Source organism: Hylobates moloch, unplaced genomic scaffold (assembly GCF_009828535.3).
Source record: "Hylobates moloch isolate HMO894 unplaced genomic scaffold, HMol_V3 SCAFFOLD_10, whole genome shotgun sequence".
Classification (NCBI taxonomy): domain Eukaryota; kingdom Metazoa; phylum Chordata; class Mammalia; order Primates; family Hylobatidae; genus Hylobates; species Hylobates moloch.
In genome coordinates this window covers 41,420,928-41,448,136 of record NW_026652285.1, presented here as the reverse complement: position 1 = coordinate 41,448,136, position 27,209 = coordinate 41,420,928, and the positions used below count along the sequence as shown (strand labels likewise).

The following is a 27,209-nucleotide window of genomic DNA, read 5'->3' as shown; positions in this document are numbered from 1 at the left end:
GCATCTTTTTGTTTGTATGTATTTTTAGAAAATGTTTTTTTGTGTGCAAAAAAAATTAATAAAAAAAAAAGAAAAATACAACTGTCAAACCAACCAACGAACCAAGCGACAACAAAACTGGTCTACCCTGGAGTCATACTCTAATTTTTTCTATTTTCCTCCCTTTCCGATCCTTTATCCCACTTTCTTTTTCTTCCTCTCCCTTCTCCTTCTTCTTTGTCAAATAGAGGATTGAGTTATTGTCATTGATCCATACAAAGTCCCTCTCTCATTTATTTTCTTTAATTCCCACCCCCCATTTCTATTCCCCGTCTTCCCATGTGCAACCTTCCTAATATGTTTGATATGCATCTTTTTGTTCGTATGTACTTTTAGAAAATGTTTATTGTTTTGTGTGCAAAAACAAAATAAATTTTACTGTAAAAAAAAAAAAAAAGAAAGTAAAGGAATGAAAGAATGGCTACTCCAGAGGCAGAGCAGCAGCATGGGCTGCTCAAATAAATATAGTTATTTCTTTATTATATTCTAAACAAGGGGTGGATTATTCATGAGTGTTCCAAGAAAGGGGCAGGCAATTCCCAGAACTGAGGGTTCCTCCCGACTTTAGACCACAGTGTAACTTCTGGACATTGCCATGGCATTTGTAAACTGTCATGGTGCTGGTGGAAGTGTCTTTTAGCATGCTAATGAATTATAATTAACTTATACTGAGCAATAAGGATGACCAGAGGTCACCATCTTGGTTTTGGTGGGATTTGGCCAGCTTCTTTACCGTATCCTGTTTTATCAGCAAGGTATTTGTGACCTGTATCTTGTGCCGACCTCCTGTCTCATCTTGTGACTAAGAATACCTTAACCTCCTAGGAATGGAGCCCAACAGGTCTCAGCCTCACTGTTGCCAGCCCCTATGCAAGACGGTTCAAATGCTTCTGATAAAGGGACTCATATATTACGAATTCACGATCTGAAATGAGCAATAATATTCTGAATGTAAAGATAGCCTAAATGACATGTTTTAGCCAGTGGCATATAAATATTAGATTTGTCATGAATTTATGTCATATGTATAATTTGGGGGAAAGGCCAGCATAGAATAATTGTAAGATAGAATGGAAAATAACTGAGTTCAAATACTGGCAGGGAAAAGAGTAGGCAAGCCATTGTAGCTCATGGTAATTCAGAAAGGCATCTGGAAATGGAGCCATCTCAGAAGTCGTTTACATGACAGAAGAGAAATTAGTAAGTATTTCTGAGGTGGACACCAACTGGCAAACACATGGCTTTACTGTTGGCCAAAGGACCTAATTCAGAGGTGATGAGATGACAAACGTTTGGGGTGATACCTGACACCAAAGGAAAGCAAGAACTGGAGAAATGGTCATGAGAGTAAAGATGCACAACTCTAGTGACTGACTAGTAGCAGCAGCAACTTAGAAACTGAGTCAGCAGCTGCAATGCAAAAGGAAGCCATCCTAGAAGAAAGCCGGGTTAAAGTCGCGGACAGAGCTGGCTGCTCCAACAGCAAAGCCATATATGTTTATTGAGACAGCGATGCGCTGCCTTTCTTCACAAGGTTTACCCAGCACACCCACCCAAACCATGGCAGACGTGTGTTGATGCATTTTCCCCTTCCAAATGGATCCTCTGTGAGAACTCTGGGAGTCATCAACACAAAGGTTGATGAGAAAGTGGAGGACTGAGCAAAGCTAACTTACTTTGAACTTCAATACTACTTTAGAGCACAATAAAATAGTAAGCTTTACATCACCGTGCTTCCTTATTGTAGATTACCCATTGTTCAGTCTACTTTGGGATTTCTTCATTGCAGCTTATTGCAGCACTTCTGTGTATGTGTGTGTTTGCACACACTCGTGAAATCTTAGCATGAGAAATAGTCACACCATATGAATTTAAAAATGAGGACAGCTTCGATAGGAACTTATTAGTCTGAACTGCAGCTGCCCCTGTGGAAAACTGGTGTTGCCCTCCCTTTCCATTTTTGCTGCAGAAATGGGTGATTTTAAACCTGAAAGTCAAAGTATATTTATTAGCTTGATCATATGAAATCGCTGTTTTTGTAGGTCGAGATACTTAGATATCAGCACATTCACAAGGTTCAGCCTTATAGTGCGTGACTGGATTCCACATCCACCCTGCATTTTGTAATCGAAGGGGAGGAAGCTCACAGGTGTTGAGTACCTTGTACTTGGCCAGGTGTTTGTTAGGGGCTATTTTAGGAACAGCACTCAGTTACCCTTAGCCAGGTGCTGTCTGCACCACATCACGTGATGGTCAAGGACTGATGACCCACGACATGAATAAGTATCATTCATTCAACATTAAACATGTGAAAAAAGACTCGTTAATTTAAAAAACACCACTAAAGTAACTATTACAACTAGAATTTGAAGGCTCCTATTTATTTCCATTGGGTTATATCCACTAATAAATGTTACAAAGTTAGAATGACATTTAACTTGAATGAGATACAGTTTTGTAGCCACTGTTGTTGTTTTCTAATCTAATAAGCTCCTTCTGTGCTATACCAAATGACCTCCCTAGCTAGCTGGGACTCCTGACATCCAGGCTGTTCCTTCGCATTTGAAAGCCCATGAAAGTCTTTCTTCTTCCCAGTACACTGATGCCCATACGTCCCAGCCACTGCCCTTCATTCTCACATCAAGATAAGGTCTTGATGTTCACTTTCAGGTTTTATATCAGTATACTGAGCTTTAGCGATTGGCTTTCATCCTGGAGAAATTTCAGTGGGAAAAAGAACTGCATTAAAATCATTACTTCTTATTATTTTTTAAGTTTATTTCAATTTCTTTGTTTTTAATTGAAAAGCCAAACGATTCACATAGTTTAAACCACATCTGCATCCATTTTATATTTTTATCCCATTCCCATTACCGAGAGGGAAAAAATGCTATGATTTTTCTTATGTGTCCTTCTAGAAATATTTCGTATTTACATGAGTGTATATATATATATATATATATATTTTCATTGTGGGAATTTCAAATGGGAGAATATCTTACCTTATTCTTTGATTTTAGAAAAATATCTTGAAGTTCATTTACAGTAAGTATGTTTACCTCATTATTTCTCAAGGCTGCATGTTATTCCAGAGTATAAATGTACCATGACTACTGAAAGAGAACTGTACTAACATATTTACCATTATATTCATAAAATGTTAATCTCTTCATGCACATATGCATATACTACAGTATGACTGTGGGATAAATTCCTAGAAGTAGCATTGCTGCTTAACGTAAACTATACATTGAGAGAAACTGAAAGCATCACTCTTTTTGCATTACCTCCATTCAGTACACTGCAAGTTGATCATTTTTTGGAACTTTAATTTTATAGATAGTGCCAAATGGTTCTTCAAGAAATCATATTCATAAAAAGGCACCAGTTCCTGAAATTGAATCATCTGAGTTTTACCTTTTCATGTGCACACATGAAACAGACCTAAAATATTCCCAGATGTGGTGAGGGGTTGTGAGTAAAGATTCTGCAGCCAGGCCGCTTGGGTTCAAATTCTTGTGCTACCACTAACTAGCTCTATAATTGGGGCAAATAAATAAAGCCTGTCTTTTTGCTTTCCTTGTTTTTATCTGAAAAGAATATTAGTATCTACCTCATAGAGTTTTGTGAGGATTTTAATATGTACCAAGCACAAAGAATCATGTTTGGTGTACAGTAAGCACTCAAGATACATAATGTCTTCATACTTAAATTTGTTCTTAAAACTGATTATTTTTAACCTGAGCCTTATGCTGAGCAATAATATCCATAATATTGCATGTTTGCATACTATTTAGATTTTATTCTGAGACTTTAAATTTAATGCATTAACTACGAAAATATAGTTGAAAGTAACGTCCTAAGCAACACAGTCTCAGTAAATGTTTTAATTGTTCTAATCTAATCAATTGAGCAGTACCTCATTGCTGTTTTAATTTGCATTTCTTTAACTTATCAACAAGGTTGAATATTATCTCATGAATTCATTTATTTATTATTATTATTATTATTATTTTTTGAGATGGAGTCTCACTCTGTCACCCAGACTGGAGTGCAGTGGTGCAATCTCGGCTTGCTGCAAGCTCCACCTCCCCGGTTCACGGCATTCTCCTGCCTCAGCCTCCTGAGTAGCTGGGACTACAGGCGCCTGCCACCACGCCCGGCTAATTTTTAGTATTTTTAGTAAACATGGGGTTCCACCAGGTTAGCCAGGATGGTCTCGATCTCCTGACCTCGTGATCTGCCCACCTCGGCCTTCCAAAGTGCTGGCATTACGGGCGTGAGCCACTGCGCCCAGCATTATCATATAAATTTATAAACTATTTTTTCTTTATGTGGAATGCTTATCAATCCTTCTCAATTTTACACTGCTTTTTTAATCTTTATCCATTGATGTATAAGAGCACTTTATAAAAAAATTGTGTCATGTATATTGAAATATTATTTCCCATTCATAAATCGATATCTTCTGGTAAGTTTCAAATAATTTCATTTATTAGTCTCTTTACTGTGGTCTTGGTTTTACATCTTGCATAGAAATACATGCCCACTCCCACATTATATATGCAAACCTCTCCCAGAATCTTCTAGAACTGTTTCTGTGGATACTTTACTTTAAAATCTTTAATTCATCTACAATCTGCTTTGATGCAAGGAGCAGGATAATGGTCCAGTTTTATTTATTTTTTCCTGAGGGATACCTAGTTTCCCCAGTACCATTTATTAATTTTTTTCTTACTAATTTAAAATGCCACATCTTTTATCAGCATATATATTTGAATTTGTTAGTGAATACTATTTTTTCCACTGCTATTAATATCAAGCATACTAAAATCTAGAATCAACTTTTATTATGTACTTTTTTTTTTTTTTTTTTTTTTTTTTTTTTTTTTGAGACAGAGTCTCACTCTGTCACCCAGGCTAGAGTGCGGTGGCACAATCTTGTCTCACTGCAACCTCCACCTCCAGGGTTCAAGAGATTCTCCTGCCTCAGCATCCCAAGTAGCTGGAATTACAGGAGCACGCCACCACACCCAGCTAATTTCTGTATTTTTAGTAGAGACAGGGTTTCACCATGTTAGCTAGGCTGCTCTCGAACTCCTGACCTCAGGTGATCTGCCCAACTCGGCCTCTCAAAGTGCTGGAATTACAGGCGTGAGCCACCGCGTCCAGCCTCTAGGTATTTTTCTAATTGGTAAGACTAACTCCTTTTATAATTTCTTTTTGCCAATTGTACTGCTATCCTTTTATGAAAGTTAATTTTTTTAAATTTGACGAATAAAATATGTATGCATTTATTATGTACAACTTGATATTTTGAAACATGCATACATAATTGAATGAGTCAATCAAGCTAATTAAATATGCATTACCTCACATACTTATTTTTGTGGTGAGAAAACTAAAAATCTATTCTCAGCAATTTTCAAGAACACAGTAGTTTGTTATTAACTACAGTCATCATTTTGTGCAATAGATTTCTTGAACTTCTTCCTCCTACATAACTGAAATTTTGTATCCTTTGACCAACATCTCCCCAACTCCCAAACTTGCTAGTCCCTGGTTACAGCTATTCCACCTTATGCTTCTACGGGCTCAACATTTTTAGATTCCACACATAAGCTGGATCCTGTAGTATTGGTCTTTCTGTGCCTGACTTATTACACTGAACATAATGTCCTCCAGGTTCATCTATGTTCTCACAAATAAATAGGATTTCTTTTATTTTATGGCCAAATAGCATTCCATTGTGTATGTACACATTTTCTTTATCCATTCATTCACAGACGGACACTTCAGTTGATTCCAAATCTTGGCTATTATGAATAATACTGCAATGAACATGGTTGTACAGATATCTAAAAGACATACTGATTTAATTTCCTTTGGATACATATCCAATAGTGGGATTGCTGAATCATTTGGTAATTCTATTTTTGATTTTTTGAGGAACCTCCCTACTGCTTTCCATAATGGATATATTAATTTACATTGCCACCAACAGTATACAGGGATCCTCTTTTCTTCACATCTTCAACACTTGTTATCTTTTGTCTTTTTGATAATAACCATTCTAACAAGTACGAGGTGATATCTCATTGTGGTTCTAACTTGCATTTCCCTGATGATTTGTGATATTGAGCATTTCTTCATATACCTGTTGGCCACGCATATATCTTTCTTGAGAAATGTCTTTTCAGGTCTTTCGCCCATTTTTAAAAAGCACAGTTATTTGTTTTCTTGCTATTGAGATGTTTGAGTTGCCTATGTATTTCGAATATTAACCCCTTATCAGATGTATTGTTTGAAAATATTTCCTCCCATCCCATAGGTTGTCTTTTTACTCTGCTGATTGTTTCCTATGTGGTGCAGAAAATTAGTTTGAAATAACCTCATCTGTCTAATTTTGCTTTTATTGCCAATGCTTTTGGGGTTGTATCCAGAAAATGATTTCCTAGACCAATATCATGGAGCTTTTCCCCTGTGTTTTCTCTTAGTAGTTTCACAGTTATGGGTCATAAGTTTAAGTCTTTAATCCATTTTGTGTTTATTTTTGCATATAGTGTGAGATACGGGTCTAATTTCATTCTGTTGTGCATGCATATCCCATTTACCCAATACCATTTACTGAAGAAACTAAACTTTCTTCATTGTGTATTCTTGGCACCTCTGTCAAAAATCAACAGACAATAAATGCCTGGATTTATTTCTGGGCTCTCTATTGTGTTCCATTGGTCTATGTATGTGTCTGTTTTTATGTCAGTACCATGCTGTTTTGATTGCTACAGCTTTGTAGTACATTTCGATGTCAGACAGTGTGATACCTCCAGCTTTGTTCTTTATGCTCAAGATTGCTTTGGTTATTGGAGGTCTTTTGTGGTTACACACAAATTTTAGGATCATTTTCTCTATTTATGTGGAAATGTCATTAGAATTTTCATAGGTAATGCACCGAATCTGTAGATCACCTTAGGTATTATGAATATTTTAATATTAATTCTTCCAATCCATGAACATGGGATATCTTTCCATTCCTGTCATCTTTAAGTTCTTTCATCAATATTTTATAGTCTACTATAAAATTCTGTAAACCTCAGTGTGCAACTCTTTCACTACCTTGGTTGAATTTATTCATAAGTATCTTATTGGATTATTTTCTTGATTTCTTTTTCAGACACTTCATTATTAGTATATAGAAACATAACTGATCTTTCTGTTGATGTTGTACTGTAACTTTATTGAATTTATTTATTAGTTATTTGGGGTAATTTTCTTTTGAGACAGTCTTGTTCTGTGATCCAGGCTAGAGTGCAGTGGCACTATCACAGCTCACTGCAGCCTGAACCTCCTGGGCTCAAGTGAGCCTCCCACCTCAGCCTCCTGAGTATCTGGGACTACAGACACATGCCACCATGCCCAGCTCATTTTTTATTTTTTTGTAGAAATGGGGGTCTTGCCAAGTTGTCCAGGTCTCAAACCAGTGGAGTCAAGTGATCTTCCTACTTTGGCCTCCCAAAGTGCTGAGATTACAAGCATAAGCCATCTTGCCTGGCCTGAAATTTATTCATTAGTTCTAATAATTTTTTGTTGAAGTCTTTAGGGCTTTCTATAAATAAGATCATGTCATCTGCAAAGAGGGAGAATTTAACTTCTGTTTTCTTCAAATCTGGATGTTTTTTCTTTCTTTTTCTTGTCTAATTGCTCTGGATAGAACTTTCAGTACTGTGTTGAAAGAAGTGGTGATAGTGGGCATCCTTGTCTTGTTTGGATCTTAGAGGAAGAGTTTTCAACTTTTCACCACTGAGTAAGATGTTAGCTTAGGGTTTGTCATATGTGGCCTTTATTTTGTCAAGCTATATTGTCCTCTTTACACCCAACATGTTGAGAGATTTTAGAATACAAGGTTGTTAGAGATTTTGTCAAATGCTTCTGCTGTGTCTATTGAGATAATCATGTTTTTTGTCCTTTGTTCTATTAACACGATACGTTACATTTATAGATTTGCCTATCTTGGACCATCAATTCATCCCACAGATAAATCTCACTTGATTATCATGAATGATCTTTCTAATATGCTGTTGAATTTGGTTTGCTTAAATTTCATAGAGCTTTTTTTTTTTTTTTTGCATTTACGCTCCTGAGGATATTGGCCTATAATTTTCTTTTTTTGTAGTGTACTTTCTGAGTTTGGTATCAGGGTAATGCTGGTCTTATAAAATGAGTTTGAAAGTATTCCCTTCTCTTTCATTTTTTGGAAGTGTTTGAGAATAATTAGTATTTGTTCTTTAAATGCCTGGTAAAATTCAGCAGTGAAGCCATCAGGGCCTAGGTCTTTATTTAATTAGAGCTTTTTACTACTGATTCAATTTTAGTGCTCATTATTGGTTTGCTCAGATTTTCTTTTTTTATGGTTCAGTTTTGGCAGGTTGTATATGTCCAGAAATTTATCCACTTCTAGGTTGTCCAATTTGTTGATGTATACTTATTCATAGTAGTCTGTTAAGATCCTTTGTATTTCTGTAATATTGGTTGTAATGTTGCCTCTTTCATTTCTGATTTTGAGACTTCTTTTTCCTTAAAGATTTGTCTTTTTTTATATGTTATATTTTTATATATATTTATATATTTTTAAAAACCTTAGTTTTATGGATCATTTTTATTGTTTTTCTAGTCTGTATTTTATTTGTTTCTGCTCTAATCTTTATTATTTCTTTCCTTCTTTAACTTTGAGCTTAGTTTGTTCTTGTTATTCTAGTTCCTTGGGGTGTTATTCTAGTTCCTTGGGGTGTAATGTTTAGTTGTTTACTTGATATCATTCTTCCTTGCTGATGTAGGCCATTATTGCTATAAACTTAGAATTGCTTTTGCTGTATCCCATGTGTCTTGATATGGCATAGGTCAAATTTTGTTTGTCTAAAGACATTTTAAAATTTCCCTTTAAATTTCATCTTTGACCCACTGGTAGTTCAGGAGCATGTTGTTTAATTTCCATATATTTCTGAATTTTCTTTTTCTTTTCTTTTTTTTTTCTTAAGACAGAGTCTCACTCTGTCACCAGGCTGCAGTACAGTGGCATGGGCTTGGCTCACTGCAATCTCTACCTCCTGGGCTCAAGGAATTCCCTTACCTCAGCCTCCCTAGTAGCTGGAACTGCAGGCGTGCACCACGCCCAGCTAATTTTTGTATTTTAGAAGAGATAGGGTTTCATCATGTTGTCCAGAATGGTCTCGATCTCCTGATCTCGTGATCTGCCCACCTTGGCCTCTCGAAGTGCTGGGATTACAGGTGTGAGCCACCGTGCCTGGCCTAATTTTCTGAAATTCCTTCAGTTACTGATTTCTAGAATCATACCATTGTGGTCGGAAAGTATAACTGATACGATTTCAATCTCCTTAAATTTATTAAGACTTGTTTTGTGGCCTAACATATGATCTATCCTGGAGAATGTTCTCTGTGTGCTTTTGAAAAAGGTGTCTTCTGCTGCTGTTGGATGCAATGTTCAGTTTATGTCTGGTAGGTTCATTTGGTCTAACACATAGTTTAATTTTTCCTTACTGATTTTCTGTCTGGATGAGCTGTCTATTGCTGAAAATAGGATATAGAATTTCCCTCCTATTAAGTCCCCCTCCCTTCAGATCTGTTAGTATTTGCCTTATATATTCAGATATTCCATCATTTGGTGCACAAATATTTACAACTGTTACATTCTCTTGGTTAACTGACCCCTTTATCCTTTTTTTTTTTTTTTTTTTTTTTTGAGACAGAGTCTTGCTCTGTGGCCCAGGCTGGAGTGCAGTGGTGCAATCTCAGCTCACTGCAACCTCCGCCTCCTGGGTTCAAGTGATTCTCCTGCCTCAGCCTCCTGAGTAGCTGGGATTACAGGTGCATGCCACCATGCCTGACTAATTTTTTTGTATTTTTTTAGTAGAGATGGGGTTTCACCATGTTGGTCAGGCTGGTCTTGAACTCCTGACCTCATGATCCACCCACCTCGGCCTCTCAAAATGCTGGGATTACAGGTGTGAGCCACTGCGCCCAGCCCTCTTTAGCATTATATACTTTGTCTCTTGTGGCAGTTTTGGACTTAAAATCTATTTTATCTGGTATAAGTACAGCTACTTCAGCTCTTTATTGGTTTCCTTTGCATGGAGTTTCTTTTCTCCATCCCTTTGCTTTCAGTCTATGTGTGTCCTTATAAGTGAAGTGAGTTCCCTGTGTGTAGCATAGAGCTGGGTCTGGTTTTTATAATCCATTAAGTCACACTATGTCTTCTGATTGAATAGTTTAATTTATTTACATTTATGGTAATTGTTGCCAGGTAAGAACTGACTACAGTCATTTAGTTCATTCTTTTCCAGCTTTGTTTCCTGACTACAGCCATTTAGCTCATTCTTTCTAGCTTTGTTTTCCTTTGTTCCTTCCTTCTCTTTCCGTCTTCCTTTGTGATCAGGCAATTTTCTATAGTGGCATGCTTTGATTCCTTACTTTGTATCTTCTGTATCTCTAGTACAGGTTTTTGCTTTGTGGTTACCAGGAGGCTGACATAAAATATCTTATAGTTGCAGCAAGTTTTTTCAAGTTGAATACAACTTAACCATGATCACACATAAAAATTCAACATTTTTACCCACCCACACGTTATGTTTTTGATGCTTTTTATATTGTGTAACCTTTAATGAATTATTTCAGCTTTAAATATTTTTAATAGTTTGTTTTAACCACTGTAATAAATATATGTTAAACACTACTACCACAGTTTTAAAATTTGACTTACTTTTGTACATACTTTTGACTTAAACTTTTTGTACTTTTACTAGTGAGTTTCAAACTTTCTTATATTTCTGTGTTACTAATTAACATCCTTTTCTTTCAGCCGGAAGAACTTCCTTTAGCTTTTCTGGTTTTTTTTTTATTATTATTATTATACTTTAAGTTTTAGGGTACATGTGCACAATGTGCAGGTTTGTTACATATGTATCCATGTGCCATGCTGGTGTGCTGCACCCATTAACTCGTCATTTAGCATTAGGTATATCTCCTAATGCTGTCCCTCCCCCGACCCCACAACAGTCCCCAGAGTGTGATGTTCCCCTTCCTGTGTCCATGTGTTCTCACTGTTCAATTCCCATCTATAAGTGAGAGCATGCGGTGTTTGGTTTTTTGTCCTTGCGATAGTTTACTGAGAATGATGGTTTCCAGTTTCATCCATGTCCCTACAAAGGACTTGAACTCATCATTTTTTATGGCTGCATAGTATTCCATGGTGTATATGTGCCACATTTTCTTAATCCAGTCTATCGTTGTTGGACATTTGGGTTGGTTCCAAGTCTTTGCTATTGTGAACAGTGCCGCAATAAACATATGCGTGCATGTGTCTTTATAGCAGCATGATTTATAGTCCTTTGGGTATATACCCAGTAATGGGATGACTGGGTATTCAACATAGTGCTGGAAGTTCTGGCCAGGGCAATCAGGCAGGAGAAGGAAATAAAGGGTATTCAATTAGGAAAAGAGGAAGTCAAATTGTCCCTCTTTGCAGATGACATGATTGTATATCTAGAAAACCCCATTGTCCTAGCCCAAAATCTCCTTAAGCTGATAAGCAACTTCAGCAAAGTCTCAGGATACAAAATCAACGTACAAAAATCACAAGCATTCTTGTACACCAATCACAGACAAACAGAGAGCCAAATCATGAATGAACTCCCATTCACAATTGCTTCAAAGAGAATAAAATACCTAGGAATCCAACTTACAAGGGATGTGAAGGACCTCTTCAAGGAGAACTACAAACCACTGCTCAATGAAATAAAAGAGGATACAAACAAATGGAAGAACATTCCATGCTCATGAATAGGAAGAATCAATATCGTGAAAATGGCCATACTGCCCAAGGTAATTTATAGATTCAATGCCATCCCCATCAAGCTACCAATGACTTTCTTCACAGAATTGGAAAAAACTACTTTAAAGTTCATATGGAACCAAAAAAGAGCCCACATCGCCAAGTCAATCCTAAGCCAAAAGAACAAAGCTGGAGGCATCACGCTACCTGACTTCAAACTATACTACAAGGCTACAGTAACCGAAATAGCATGGTACTGGTACCACAACAGAGACATAGATCAATGGAACAGAACAGAGCCCTCAGAAATAATGCCACATATCTACAACTATTTGATCTTTGACAAACCTGACAAAAACAAGCAATGGGAAAAGGATTCCCTATTTAATAAATGGTGCTGGGAAAACTGGCTAGCCATATGTAGAAAGCTGAAACTGGGTCCCTTCTTTACACCTTATACAAAAATTAATTCAAGATGGATTAAAGACTTACATGTTAGACCTAAAACCATAAAAACCCTAGAAGAAAATCTAGGCAATACCATTCAGGACATAGGCATGGGCAAGGACTTCACGTCTAAAACACCAAAAGCAATGGCAACAAAAGCCAAAATTGACAAATGGGATCTAATTAAACTAAAGAGCTTCTGCACAGCAAAAGAAACTACCATCAGAGTGAACAGACAACCTACAAAATGGGAGAAAATTTTCACAACCTACTCATCTGACAAAGGGCTAATATCCAGAATCTACAATGAACTCAAACAAATTTACAAGAAAAAAACAAACAACCCCATCAAAAAGTGGGTGAAGGACATGAACAGACACTTCTCAAAAGAAGACATTTATGCAGCCAAAAAACACATGAAAAAATGCTCATCATCACTGGCCATCAGAGAAATGCAAATCAAAACCACAATGAGATACCATCTCACACCAGTTAGAATGGCAATCATTAAAAAGTCAGGAAACAACAGTGCTGGAGAGGATGTGGAGAAATAGGAACACTTTTACACTGTTGGTGGGACTGTAAACTAGTTCAACCATTGTGGAAGTCAGCGTGGCGGTTCCTTTAGCATTTCTTGTAAGACGCTTCTGGGAGTAATGAACTCTTGACTTTGTGTGTGTGTGTGTGTGTGTGTGTGTGTGTGTGTGTGTGTGTGTCTGCAAAAGTCCTTTTCTCTTTTCTTTCTGTAGAAGAGCTTTGCTGTGTATTCTTGGTTGACAATTTTTGTTGTTTTGTTTTTTTTCCTTTCAGCACTTGAATATATCATCCCGCTCTCCCCTAGCCTATAAGGTTTCTGCTGTGATGTCTGCTTCTAGTATTAATGGAACTCCCTTATATGTGACATGCTTCTTTTGTCTTGATGCTCTTTTGCTGCAGAATACTCTTTTTGTCCTTGAATTTTCAGTTTGATAATAATATGTCTTGGTGTAGTCTTGCTTGGATTGAATCTGATTAGAGACCTTTGACCTTCCTGTGTATGAAAATGTAAATTTTTCCCTAGATTGATACACTTTTTCTGCCTGCCTCCTGCCTTTTTCCCTTCCTTCCTGTCTTCCTTTCTTCTTTGCTCCCTCCCTCCTTCCTTCTTTGCTCCCTCCCTCCTTCCTTCTTTGCTTCTGCTACTGTTTCCTCTCTCTGTCTCTCTCTCTCTCTCTCTCTTTCTTTCTTTACAATACAAACTTGCTCTATTAGCCAGGATGGAGTGCAACAGCATGATCATAGCTCCCTGCAACATCAAACTCCTGGGCTCAAGCGACCCTCCCACCTCGGCCTCCCAAAGCACTGAGATTATAGGTATGAGCCACCACACCCAGCCTATTGTTTCTTTAACTAAACTTTCTATACCTTTGTCTCTCTATTCTCCTTTTTCAGTGTCCATACTTTTAAGTTTTGTTCTTTTGATGCTTTCCTGTAAGTTCCATAAGGGTTCTTCATTACTTTATATTCTTTCTTCTCCTCTAACTGTATAATTTCACTAAACTGTCTTTGAGTTCAGAGCCTTTCTTCTGTTTCATTGATTCTGCTGTTGACATTCTCTTTTGCAATTTTTGTTTCATTCATGCATTTCTCAGCTCCAGAATTTGTTAGCTTTTTGTATAATTTCAATCTTTAATTTTCTTATTTTATTCATTTAATGACTTACTAATTTTTGAATTATTTTTCCTTTTTTAGATAAACAGAAATTTATTTGTAACAGTTCTGGAGACTGGGATGCTCAAGATCAAGGTGGTGGCATCTGTGAAGGCCTTCTTGCTGTGTCATAACAAGGCAGAAGGCATCACATGGGTGAGAGAGAGACAAAAGAAACCCACTCCCTCATAACATAAATTTTGAGGGACATATTCAAATCAGAGCAGTCCCAGTTCTGAATCTCTAGTTTCTTCCAACTTTATTTTAGATTCAGGAGGTACATATGCAGGTTTGTTACCTCGGTATATTGTGTAATGCTGAGGTTTGGGGTATGAATGATCCCTTCACCCAGGTACTAACTAAACAGTTTTTCAACCACTGTCCCACTCCCTCCCTTTCCCCTCTAGTAGTCTCTAGTGTCTATTGTTGCCATCCTTATATCCATGAGTTATCAATGTTTGGCTTCTACTTACAAGTGCAAACATGCAGTATTTGATTTTCTGTTCCTGTGTTAATTCACTTGGGATAATGGCCTCCAACTGCATCCATGGTGCTACAAAGGACACGATTTCATTTTTTATGGCTGCATAGTATTCCATGGTGTATATATATACCATATTTTCTTTATTCAATCAACTACTGATAAACACCAAGGTGGATTCCATGTCTTTGCTATTGTGAATACTGTCATGATGAACACACAAGTGCATGTGTCTTTTTGGTAGAATGATTAGATTTCTTTTGGATATCTACCCAGTAGTGGGATTGCTAGGTTGAATGGTAGTTCTCTTTTAAGTTCTCTGAGAAATCTCCAAATTTTTTTCCACAGTTGCTCAACTAATTTACATTCCCACCAACAGTATTTAAGTGTTTCCTTTTCTCCACAGCCTCACCAGTGTTTCTTGTTTTTTGACTTTTTAGTAATAGCCATTCTGACTGGTATGAGATGGTATCTTATTGTGGTTTTAATTTGCATTTCTCTGATGATAAGTGATGTGGAACGCTTTTTCATATGTTTATTGGCCATGTTTATGCCTTTTTTTGAGAAGTGTTTGTTCAGATCTTTTGCACATTTTTAAGTGGGGTTGTTTGCTTTTTGCTTGCCTAACTGCTTAAGTTCCTCATAAATTTTGAATATTAGACCTTTGTTGGATGCAGTTTGCAAATATTTTCTCCCTTTCTGTACGCTATCTGTTTACTTTGTTGATAGTTTCTTTTGCTGTGCAGAAGCTCTTTAGTCTAACTGGATCCCACTTGTCAGTTTTTGTTTTTGTTGCAATTGCTTTTAGGACTTATAAATCCTTTCCCAAGGCCAATGTCCAGAATGGTGTTCCATACGTTTTCTTCTGGGATTCTTACAGTTTGAGGTCTTACATTAAAATATTTGATCCACCTTGAGTTCAGTTTCATATATGGTAAAATGTAGGGTTCTAGCTTCATTCTTCTGCATATGGCTCACCAGTGATCTTAACACTATTTATTGAATAGATAGTCCTTTCCCCATTGCTTATGTTTGTTGACTTTGTCAAAGATTAGATGGCTGTAGGTATGCAGCTTTATTTCTGGGTTCTCTATTCTGTTCCATTGTTCTACGTGTCTGTTTTAATACCAGTACCAGACTGCTGAGGTTACTGTAACCTTTTAGTTTGAAGTTGGGTAATGTGATACCTCTGGCTGTGTTCTTTTTGCTTTGGATTGCTTTGGCTATTTTGAATTATTTTTCTATTTTCTTTAAGTTCACTTAGCTCTTGTGGTGGTATTTTCAGATGTCAATGGTGGTTCAAATTGATGATTCTGCAGATGAATATCCTATTTCACCATCTTGCTGGCATCTGTACACTTGCCTTGTTTATTTTTGAATGAACATTCTTCAAAGTAAAATTTTGAATTACATCATTTTATTATGGATTAAATTAGAGAGGATTAACATCTTTACGTTACTGAGTCTTCATATCCATAAATGAGAATTTATGCAGATCTCCTTATATACCTCATAGTATGTTTTAACCTTTTCTTTTCCCATGTAGCTTGTACATTTCTCATCCCTCTGCTGCCTGCCAGTGGTATTTTATGCCTTCTAAATCTATTATAAACAGTATTTGCTTCTTTTAATTTTAACTGATAACTTATATAAAGGGAGGTATTTCTGATTAAATTCATTTCCAAAAAAAAAGTATTAAAAAATGTGAGCTGTTGAATTCTTTTTTTTTTTTTGAGACAGAGTTTCGCTCTTGTTGCCCAGGCTAGGGAGCAGTGGCATGATCTTGGCTCACCACAACCTCTGCCTCCCGGGTTCAAGTGATTCTCCTGACTCAGCCTTCCAAGTAGCTGGGATTATAGGCGCCTGCCACCACGTCTGGCTAATTTTTTTGTATTTTTAGTAGAGATGGGGTTTCAGCATGTTGGCCAGGCTGGTCTTGAACTCCTGACATCAGGTGATCGACCTCCCGAAGTGCTGGGATTACAGGTATGAGCCACCACGCCAGCCCAGGTGATTTTCTTATGTGTGTTTTCAAGGATCAAATAATAATAATTTTTACTTGGTTCCTATGTTTTATGCCTCTTGTTTAGTCTCTTCTTTAATTGAAATACTCTTTGTATCATAGGAAAATAAGGATAGACCCTAGTGAGAAGGGCCTAAAATTCATTTTCAGGGTTACAGGAAGGAAGGAGTAAATACATCTTTATTGCCACAAAATTAAGGAAACTCCAAACTCAGCCTCTCTGAGACCTAATTATAAAAAAAGTCATACATAGAATTTGAGAATATCATAGCACCATTAATAGGGAAAGAGGAAAGGAGATTATGAGGTGTTGCATTGATAATATACTGTGATGTATAAATATTAAAACATTTTTGTATCTCTGAATAGAAATTTTAGTCAGGCCTCTCTCCTTGAACTCCTAAGACGGAGCCTAACAAAACTTTCTATTTGCTTTCCCTACTAGTTATTTTTATTTTGCCTTCTAGAAACTCATCAATTTGAAGAAACATAGTCAATATGAGTCATTTTATAAGCATCCTTATATATGTATAAATTTAAATTTTATAGTGTTTGATACACATATTCACGTTCTATTACATGTATCTATATAGATACAATCTTGTTTATGAAAATTGACATAGTATGCTATAAGTGAACAAAACTATATGAAAGAATAACAGACCATACTGCTTGATAGAAAAAGTTTTCAATAACAGAACAGTGCTGCAACAGAGGTAAGAAGAAAAAACATAACAACAAAGATCTTATGGGAGCTTATTATCTGCCAAGCGCAGAGTTAAGCTCATTAAGTGGATAATCTTATTTTTCCTCACACAATTATGCTCATTTTATAAATGAGAAAGCTAGAACTTTGAGAAGTCAAATCACCCAACCTTCCATAGTTTATAACTGATTCTTGTTCTCAAAGGCAACTCTGTGACTGTGAAGCCCCAGAACAGGCTCCCATAAAAAAAGACATTTCCATTTACTGTAATATTTAAGGATCCACAAAAACTGATTTTTCAAAAGGCTACAGTTAAAAGAAAGTTGCTCAAATATTACCTAAAATAGAATAATCAGTAAAAAAAATTGATAACAATGAAAGGGAAAAAAAGCAGCTCACAGGAATTTTCTACAGAGGCATACAAAGATACACTCTCTAAACAAGAAAACCATTATCTAGTGAATATTCATCAGAAACTAGAATATTCACTTTTGTTTAAATAAAACTTTCACTAATTATATAGTGGGTTATACTTCCTATTGAGATAATTTATCACTATAGCCAAAGTTTCAGTGTAGAAAAACACCCCTGCTCATCAGTATCTGGGATAGAAGTAAAACAGAGGATACTGCTTGAAACAAAACTGCTTAGACCAGCACACTTCTCTGATTTGTCAATGTCACTGATTTAAAAATGAAAGTTAATACCTTTTAAGACACCTGTACAATTCTAGGGTAGCTGTTTCAGAAGGTCAAATGACTCACAGCCAATGGGGAACTAGAGAGATATCTGAGGATTTGGCTGGTAAACCAGACTTTCACTGATAGGGTCCCCTTTAGGGCTATGGTAGAGGTTCTCTTAAAAGACAGAGCAGCTTAAAGAAATCACTGAGGATTTTCACTATTACAACAACAAAATGATATTGAACTGCTATATTGATTTTAAATTTGACAAAACGACAGAATCCCTGACAAAACAGAACCATTACTGTGGAATAAATCAGTTAAATTCTGGATCAGCCCCGTTATTCTTCATATCATCACAAGTGCTTTCTAAGATGATGTCACCAGATTAAGGGCACAAAGTGGGGAAGAGAGCTGGAAGGGCTTCTCCTTAAAGAGTATGGTTATTGTACTTCACTTCCATGCTTAATCCTTTGATAACACTCACCCACAGTTGCTGTTTTGGATACTCTATAAAATTCCCAGGCAGTTATCCATTTAATCTAACATAAATATATGCTAAAATCTTTTCTGCTATTTCTCAAGGTCATGTGTTTGCCCGTGGAGCTTAGAGTACTGGCATCTCACTCAGTCACTGCAACAATGGCTTAAATCCTTGACAGGTGGTACCTCTGTGTTCCTAGTGGCATCATACCACAGAAGGCTCCTCCCTCACACTAATGGGACCGAATCAATAACATCAGACTAAAAACATTAACCTTAGGAGTCTTATTATTCTGAAAAATATAACAAAATCTTCAAAATAAAGGTTTTATTATTAAAACTCAGACCCAATTAAAATTTTACAAATGAGAAAGCTAGAACTTTGAGAAGTTACATTACCCAACTTTACATAGTTTATAACTGATTCTTGTTCTCAAAGGCAACTCTGTGTGACTGTGAAGCCCCAGCACAGGCTCCCATAAAAAGGGCATTTCTATTTACTACAATATTTAAGAATCCACAAAAAATGATTTTTTCAAAAGCCTACAGTTAAAAGCAAGTTGCTCAAATATTACCAATATTACCAATAATCAGACCCAATTAAAATCAGAGAGAAAAAAAGTAACACAAGGCTGTGCAGATCACGCACTACTACTATAGCCCATTGACTAACTCATAGGATACCCTTTTAAATAACTTTTATTGTGGTAAAATATATATTCCATAAAATCTACCATTTTAACCATTTTAAGTGTACAGTTCAGTGGCATTAAATATATTCACATTGTTGTTCAACCATCACCTGCATCCAGCCCCTGAACTCATTTCATCCTACAGCTGAAACTCAAATCTTCTGAATAATTTGTGAAGTTGGCAACACACCATGCTGACCCTTAGTTTGTGAAGAAGGCCCACGAGTATTAGAAAGATCCGTTTGTAGAGGTGTCACTTGATGTGACATTCCTGGCTAGCACAGATCCATCTCAAACAAACTTCTAAAGCTTGGGCTACTCCTCTGCTCAACTCTAAATCCACATAAAGAAATGTTTCCTATTCAATTGGCACCACATCCTAGCAGGATTTTTTGTTCTTTTTTCTCTACACTTTGCTTTTCAGATGGATTTTATATCTATATATCTTTATATTATGTGTATACATATATACATATATTTTGCTTTGCAGGAGGATCATTTATATGTGTGTATGTGTGTATGTGTATATATATATATATATTAGAAGTGAGAATGTTTCATAAGGACAAATACATCACTAAGTCTCTCATTCCTTTGCCATTGTAGAAATGGAGTTAGGAAACAAGGTGAAAGAAAAAGAGCCCTTTCACCGCCAGAGACTGTTTCTTTACCTTCTTGGAAACTGTAACCCTTACGGGAATTGTGCAAGAATTAAATGTGCGAGTGCTGGAAACCCAGAGCACACAGCCTTATGCACAGAGAGCTCTTCATAAATGGTAGATGGCATTAGCTTCAAGTTTAGAAACAATGTTTGCTTTTTGCTTCCTAGCCAGGAAAAGCCCTTTTGCTTCAAGCCACTGAAGAATGTTCTCTAACTTCCTGAGTGTTCTGTGTGTGTACTTGCCTCTGCTAATGTTTAGTTTGCCTTACAAGGACAATGTGCCTGACTTCGCGTTGGATGAAGGGAAGCTGTACATGAAGATGGAGAGATACAGAAGGAAATAAGCCATGATTTCAGTAACCCAGTGGCCGTGACAGCCAGAGGCAGAATGAAGGCTGACAGAGACCAGATATCCGCTGACCACCTCTGGACCCAGAGGTGCAGCTGTCTGGGCTGACACACCTGGCAGTAGGGCTGACGTGTCCTCCAGACCTGCTCTTCCTCTGACTTGCTGTGTCGCTGCCCATCACTGGCTCACGGCTTGGTAGCCACCCAGCCACACCCTCAGCCTCCCTTTTCCCTACTGTGGACCACCTGTGTGTCTGACATGTAACACACACACTCAGACTTCAGAATGTTTCTGTCTCTGTGCTAACTGCAGTGTCTGCCGTCCTTTCCTGCTCTCTCATCGCAGGTCCCGAGTCAGTCCAGACAGCTGCTGCCTCTGGGCTCAGTGCTGATTGGCAGATCTCCAACCTCTGACCTTCCTTCTGCCTCCTCCATTAGTTCCACTCACATTTGCTCCAGTCAGGCCCGGAAAATCAAGGAAACAATTCGGGACAAATACACACAGGCCATGGGAGATCTACTAATGCACTTTGTCCACTGCCCCAAAAACATCCCATGACAGCTGGTGGACATTTTTTAGATTTTCCACTTAGAACGGTTCTACATCTTGGATCTCGAAAATTCTCAACACTGATAAAGACCAGTGAAACAAGAATTCAATTATAGCAAATTGTACGCTCTTTGTCAGAAAGTTTTAAAAAGCAAAGTCCAATAATATTATTCAGAGAACATTTTCTTTCTTTGCATAAAATCTTCCTAGTGAGAAGAGACAGACAGGAAAAAAACAAAATTCCATACATGGGAACAAGAAATAATGACTTCCATAAGGAAACACAAAACCAGGGAAGACACAGGCTGGAGGATGGTGGGGTGGGGAGGGCAGTGGGAGCTGTGTGCATGCGTGTCTGCGTGTGTGTGTTCTGTGCACATTAGGGGTTAGGATATCTAGAAGAATTCTATCAGGAAGAGATAATTTACCCAAGAAACGAATTGAGGAAGCTATCTATGCTATAGGGGAAAATTTCAGAGACACTGAATAGCTAGTACAAAGGATGGCTCTTGCTTGACATTTTTAAAGAGCAGCTAGAAGAACAACATAGCACAAAATATTTGAAGCCACAGATAAGCAGAGAATGCGGTCGAAGTTGCTTATTTCTTTTTATCTAAATAAGGTCAGTCCTTTATTGAAAATGACTAATTAATATGGTGCATAAAATGTGGCAATTTACAGCAAGAATTAAAGAAAATAAAATTCTATAGAGTTAAACTGGAAGCCAGTTGCAAAGGCAGAAGCGAGATGCGATGTGAAGTTGTGGCAATGGTCCAGGTGAGAGATGATGGGCAACTGGGCTGTCATGGTAATAACAGAGGTGAGGAACAGTTGTCAGACTCCACATACACTCTGAAGCTGTGACTGACGTGATCTGTCGACTGTGACAGGATATGCCTACGGATTGACCGTGGAGTGTGAAGGAATGGAAGTCATCGGTAACTCCACACATATTGGCTCAAGCCAACAGCTGGTAAATGCTGTGATATTTACTGAGAGGTGGAAGCCCAGGGTGATAGGTTTGGTGATGGGAAGGAGGTGGAGATGAAAATTTGGTTTTGGACATGTCTATTTGACATCCGAAAGAAATGGAGTCTGGTGCTCAGAGGGGAACTTGAAACCTGTGTCAAGGATGGATAATAACCTGAATATATCTAATCCCAACCAGAAGAAAATTTCACAATGAATTAAAAAGTTCTATATTTCCTTGCAGATTTAATTCTTTATTCTTTCAGAAATAAGTGAAAAATAGACATGAGGGGAAATGGCTTGTCAGTGATTGCTGATCTGGGACTATGGTTAGTAGAATGTCATGGTAGAATCTCTCAGCATGATTCTAGGACATTTTTCTAGCATGGTTAGGCTGGATTTCCAAATATCTTTTCTCTCTTTTTGATTCAGAACACTTGTTCTTATTAGGACAGGTGGTTTTTTAAGGCCATTCCTATTACTACTACTAAAAAAAAAATAGTGTGTGCTTCTCCCAGAAAAGTATCTTTTATCTTCCCTCTTCTGTTGTTTATTATTTTGACCTTGTTTGACTAATGGCACCTTTTAAAATGATGTAGCAGATGAGGAGATTATTCACCTCAAGTGAGTCTGTGTCCTGAAACACATTTTGTTAACTGAAAGTATAACACATAATGAAGCTTGTTACTCAGAAAAGATTCATGTACTCCTGTTGTAAGTAACAGGGATTCTCTCTTTTGAACAGAGCTTTTACTACTCTGAAGATTCCATAAATCTGGCAGTTATTTCTAGTTTTCTTGGGTATTTCTCAACACAAACTCAGTCCAGCCCTTGAAGCAGTCAATGTGAAGCATGTAATTAGTAAGACTGTGGATTAATATATTAATCTATTCAGATAATCAAATGTCAGTGATTGATATGACAGCTGCACAATCTCTTATCTAAAGCCTTGGTATCAGATTTGCTTTAGATTGAGATTCATTTCATATATTAGAAAGGTCATACTGTGTATACACCAAATATTAGTGACTAGGTGGTAATCACACGTTACTATTTTTGCAATAAAACATATGAATATTCACATTAAGCAGAGTAATTAAAAAATGCAAATAGCCCCAAAGTCAGTACATTCATATTTTGCTGCTAAATAAATTTGGGTCTGCTTGGGGTTCACCATTTTAATAACTTTGCTTTTAGAATTAAAAATTACAGATAAGCAACTGTGGATCTTTAATAATAGAAAATATTAGCATAGGTAATGGGTAAACCCAGACCAAAAAAAAAAAAAAAAAGCCATAAAAAGATAGAAGGAGAGAATACAAGAAATATATAAGGCTGGAGAATGCATTTTTAATGTGTCCTTAACATAAAAGTAGAGGCAGCAGGATCCCTAGGAGACAGCTGGAAATGCATTCTGTTCTCCTGGTACAGGAAGGTTAATACGATGACCCTGAGGGCAGGGGATGTAGCTGTGGTCAGGAAAAGACAAGAATAATAAAGATAATAATGTGCTGGGAAAGATAATAAGCTTATAAAAACATATAATTTTCATTAATCAAGAGTTAATATTTTAGGTATCAAAAATAAATCAAGTTATTTTAATATCATCCATTCATACCTACAATTAATGCCTTGGTAAAGGGCAGAAACTCTAATAAGAGATGTAATTTATTGTTAAGGCAGCAATGGTAAGACTGGAGGATAGCCAATATCAGCCCATCTTTTTAAGAAAATGACAAATAAGAGACAATCAGTGAACTTTATTTCTAGAAAAGCAGCTTTGATAGGAAAAATACTAGACACAAGAGACATGCCTAGTGAATAATGATAATTATGACTCAGCTCACATTTCCCAAGAGTATATTACTAACCTCTACCATAATTATTTGCTTATTTACTAAAAGAATGAATGAATGAATAAACAAATGGAGAATACGTCCCTGAGATGCTGATGTAGCAGTTCAAGAAACACGAATCAAGATGGTTACCAGTGGCAGGGAAGGGGCATGGCGGTCTGGGGAGGAGTGGGGATAGTTATTGGGTACAAAAAAATAGTAAGAATGAATAAGACCTAGTATTTGATAGCACAACAAGGTGACTATAGTCAATAATAATTTAATTGTACATTTTAAAATAACTAAAAGTGTATAATTGGATTGTCTGTAACACAAAGGATAAATACTTAAGGGGAGGGATATCCCATTTATATGATGTGATTATTATGCATTGCATGCCTGTATCAAAGTATCTCATGAATCCCATAAATGTATACACCTGCTATGTACCCACAAAAAAGTAAAATAAAAGTTTTTTTTAAAAAAGAAACTCAAACATCTACATAGGTATTCTATAATTCAAACTTGACAGCCTCTCTCTGCAATTTTACAACTTTCAGCAAATTCCCCATATTCTCTCCACCTCAGTCTGAACAGCCATTTCACATCTTACATCTCACTTTTTGTGTATCTCATCCATTATCCATGCTTTTGTTTGCATTACTTCTGCTTTCTGAAATATCCTCCTGAATTATTTTCCAACAACCCACGAGGTAATGCTTTCTCCAAGGCCCGTCATTCTCAAGTCTCTTCAGGTCTGTGTCTCATAATTGAACACTCACAAGAACCATCTCTGGTTTGTTTTGTGGGTTCTCTCTTCAGTAGCATTAACATTTTTTTCACCATGCAAATTCTGTATAGTTAGTCATAGAGTAGGAAATGAAGCTATTAAATGGTTATAATTTGCCAGTCACAGTGATGGAGAATGAAGGAGATGCAAAGATAAAGCCCTATCCCCAAAAACCTTTTAGCTCAAAATGGTGGAAGGCTGAGTCCTGAACCCTCATAGCACTACATTTCATTGCTTTAGTCCAAAACAAGTCCTAGAGATGTGCAGAGCCAGGAAGGATTATTTTCAGTGTGGTTGTTCAAAAAAAGCATCCTGGGAGAGGATAAATTTCACTCATTCATTGAGGAAACATTTCCTGATGTCCTAGTCCTGTTAGGCACAATTAGGCTTTAGAGGCTGAGTTAGTTTTCCAGAACTGCTGTAACAAAGTGCCACAAACTAGGAAGCTAAAGTGATGGAGGCCACACGTCCAAGATCAAGGTGTCTGCCGGCCATGCTGCCTCTGGAGGCTCTAGGGAGGGATCTGTTCCATGCCCATCTCCTAGCTGCTGGTGCCTCCGGTGTTCTGTGGCTTGTCCATGCATTATGATTCCAATCCTCCCTCCTCACAGGGCTGCTTCCCTATGTGTCCTTGCACTGTGTTCCCTGTGTGTACATCTGTCTCTGTGTCCAAAGGTCCTTCTTGATGAGGACACCAGTCATATTAGATTAGGGTCAACCCTCCTGACTACATTTTAACTTGATTACCTCTGTAAAAACCTTATCCCCAATTAAGGTCACATTCTGAGGTATTGGGAGTTAGGATTCCAACATATGTTTTTGGGAAACCGCAAGTCAACCCAGAATAGAGATGCAGGGGTGAAAGGCAGGCACAGTGACTTTGAAAGGAAGCTCACACTATGAGGGGGCACCAGGAAAGTAAATCACTTGTTCCAGTGAAGCTCAACACGTTCCTACACGAGGTAAGATCATGAGGGTTGACATCTGCCATTTTAAGTGTTCTGGATTAGTAAGAACCTTAACCTTTACGCTCTTTACCCGCAGGCTAGTAACCTTTCAGAGTAAGAAAAATTGGCAAATGGCGTTGCCTTGGCTATGGCTTCCCTCTGAACTGCTTAACTTGATAACAAAAATGCTGATGGTACCTCTGTCATTGATGTATTTTTTTTTTAGGAGGAAGAAAGAGCCAAATTACAAATACGATGCAGACTCTATATTAGAGTCTTCTCTTACAGCATCTCTTTTATAGGGAAGCTGTCCACAACATTTTAAACATTATTAATCAATGCAAAGCAAGATTTTAAACAGATACGGGTTACTTTCAAACACTATGTAATAAATATGTATTATCATTATTATTATTATTTTTGAGACAGAGTTTCTCTCTTTTTTGCCCAGGCTGGAATGCAATGGTGCAATCTCAGCTCACTGCAACCTCTGCCTCCTGGGTTCATGTGATTCTCCTACGTCAGCCTCCCAAGTAGCTGCAAAAGTTAAAAAGAAAGTGATTACCCCCACAAAGAGGCACTGACATATAATCAGAAACAGAAATAATGTCACTGTTATGAGGATATTTACAGATTCAGAGAATCTCACAGAGGTCTGTAGTCTACGAAAAACTAAATCTGGCCAGGTGCGATGGCTCACTCCTGTAATCCCAGCACTCTGGGAGGCCAAGATGGGTGGATGACCTGAGGTGAGGAGTTCGAGACCAGCCTGGAGAAAATGGCAAAACCCTGTCTCTACTAAAAATACAACAACAACAACAACAAAATTAGCCAAGTGTGGTGGCGCACGCCTGTATTCCCAGCTACTCAGGAGGCTAAGGCAGGAGAATTGCTTGAACCTGGGAGGCAGAGGTTGCAGTGAGCCAAGATCGTGCCACTGCACTCTAGCCTGGGCAATAAGAGCAAAACTCCGTCTCAAAAAAAAAAACAAGAAAAACTAAATCTGGCCACTTAATAAAGGACACATGGTTCTTCAGCTTCAACGTCTGTGTTCCTGTACCTGTCATACATACAGAAACTGCTCATTTATTACATTTTGAAATTTCAGTGTCTTTCAAAAAATCAGATCAAATCAGAGAGAATAAATTAATTCAATCTACCACTCTAAAATAATGCAAAGACAATGTTAAATTACTTTATTAAGCAAACCAAGAAAAAATAAATTGTATATGATTTGTATTATTTTTTAACTTCCACGCTATTTAATGGTATTATATAAGATTGTCTTTCAATGCTTTCAATGAAATAGGTATCTTACTTTCACTTAGAACTTTTTTTCAAAGTAATTCTTAAAATTCTGTTTTTCTAATAGGTTTGCAGCAATAGGTAGCAATTATTATTATTAGAAACATACCCAGATGCTTTCTTCTCGGCGATACTGCTTCCAGTTTCTCCCGCCATCACTGAACATCAGGAGGTAGCTGGTCACCCAGTCAGAGCTCCCATATCCTCCCTGGGTGGCGACAGCAGTGACCTCCATTCTCTCTCCAAGGTCAATTTGCAGCCATTGGTATTTATTTGACACAAGTGGGGTCCAGCCACCAGCTCCTTTTTTGAAACAGAAAAAGTATAAAAATGGTAGAGGAGGAAGTTATTTAACATAGCTGTTACTAGATTAGAAAACTATAAAATTATGAATATATATTAAGAAAATCATCGATTTACAATAGAAAAAATAGAAGAATTTCATGTGACTGGATGAACCCTAAATTGTGTTCACATTTAGCTAGATGACCCCTGACATTCTAGAAGGCAGGTGTCCTACTGACTGGAGAAAATGTTTGTTTAATGCAGGTGGCCACTAGAGCATTCCTGTCAACTTTTGGAACTAGCGTATTTCATAGCCCTTGTGCAAGATTTGCCCTTTGCCAACATGAGAGACTAAATTCCAGTAGCAGGAAGTACAGCATTAAGCATTGATAAAACAAAGACGGTTAATATACTGACTTTGCACTCAAAGT

General features: G+C 37.3%; 1 protein-coding gene across 1 annotated transcript in view; it reads right to left on the bottom strand.

Moving 5' to 3' along the window:
* The window catches only part of LOC116475130 (contactin-associated protein-like 3), a 261,759-nt gene that overhangs the window by 167,706 nt on the left and 66,844 nt on the right, over positions 1-27,209 (bottom strand). Inside the window, exon 3 of the mRNA XM_058445223.1 lies at positions 26,603-26,796. Within this exon, the coding sequence (XP_058301206.1) occupies positions 26,603-26,796 (194 nt within the window). The remainder of the gene's footprint in view (positions 1-26,602; positions 26,797-27,209) is intronic.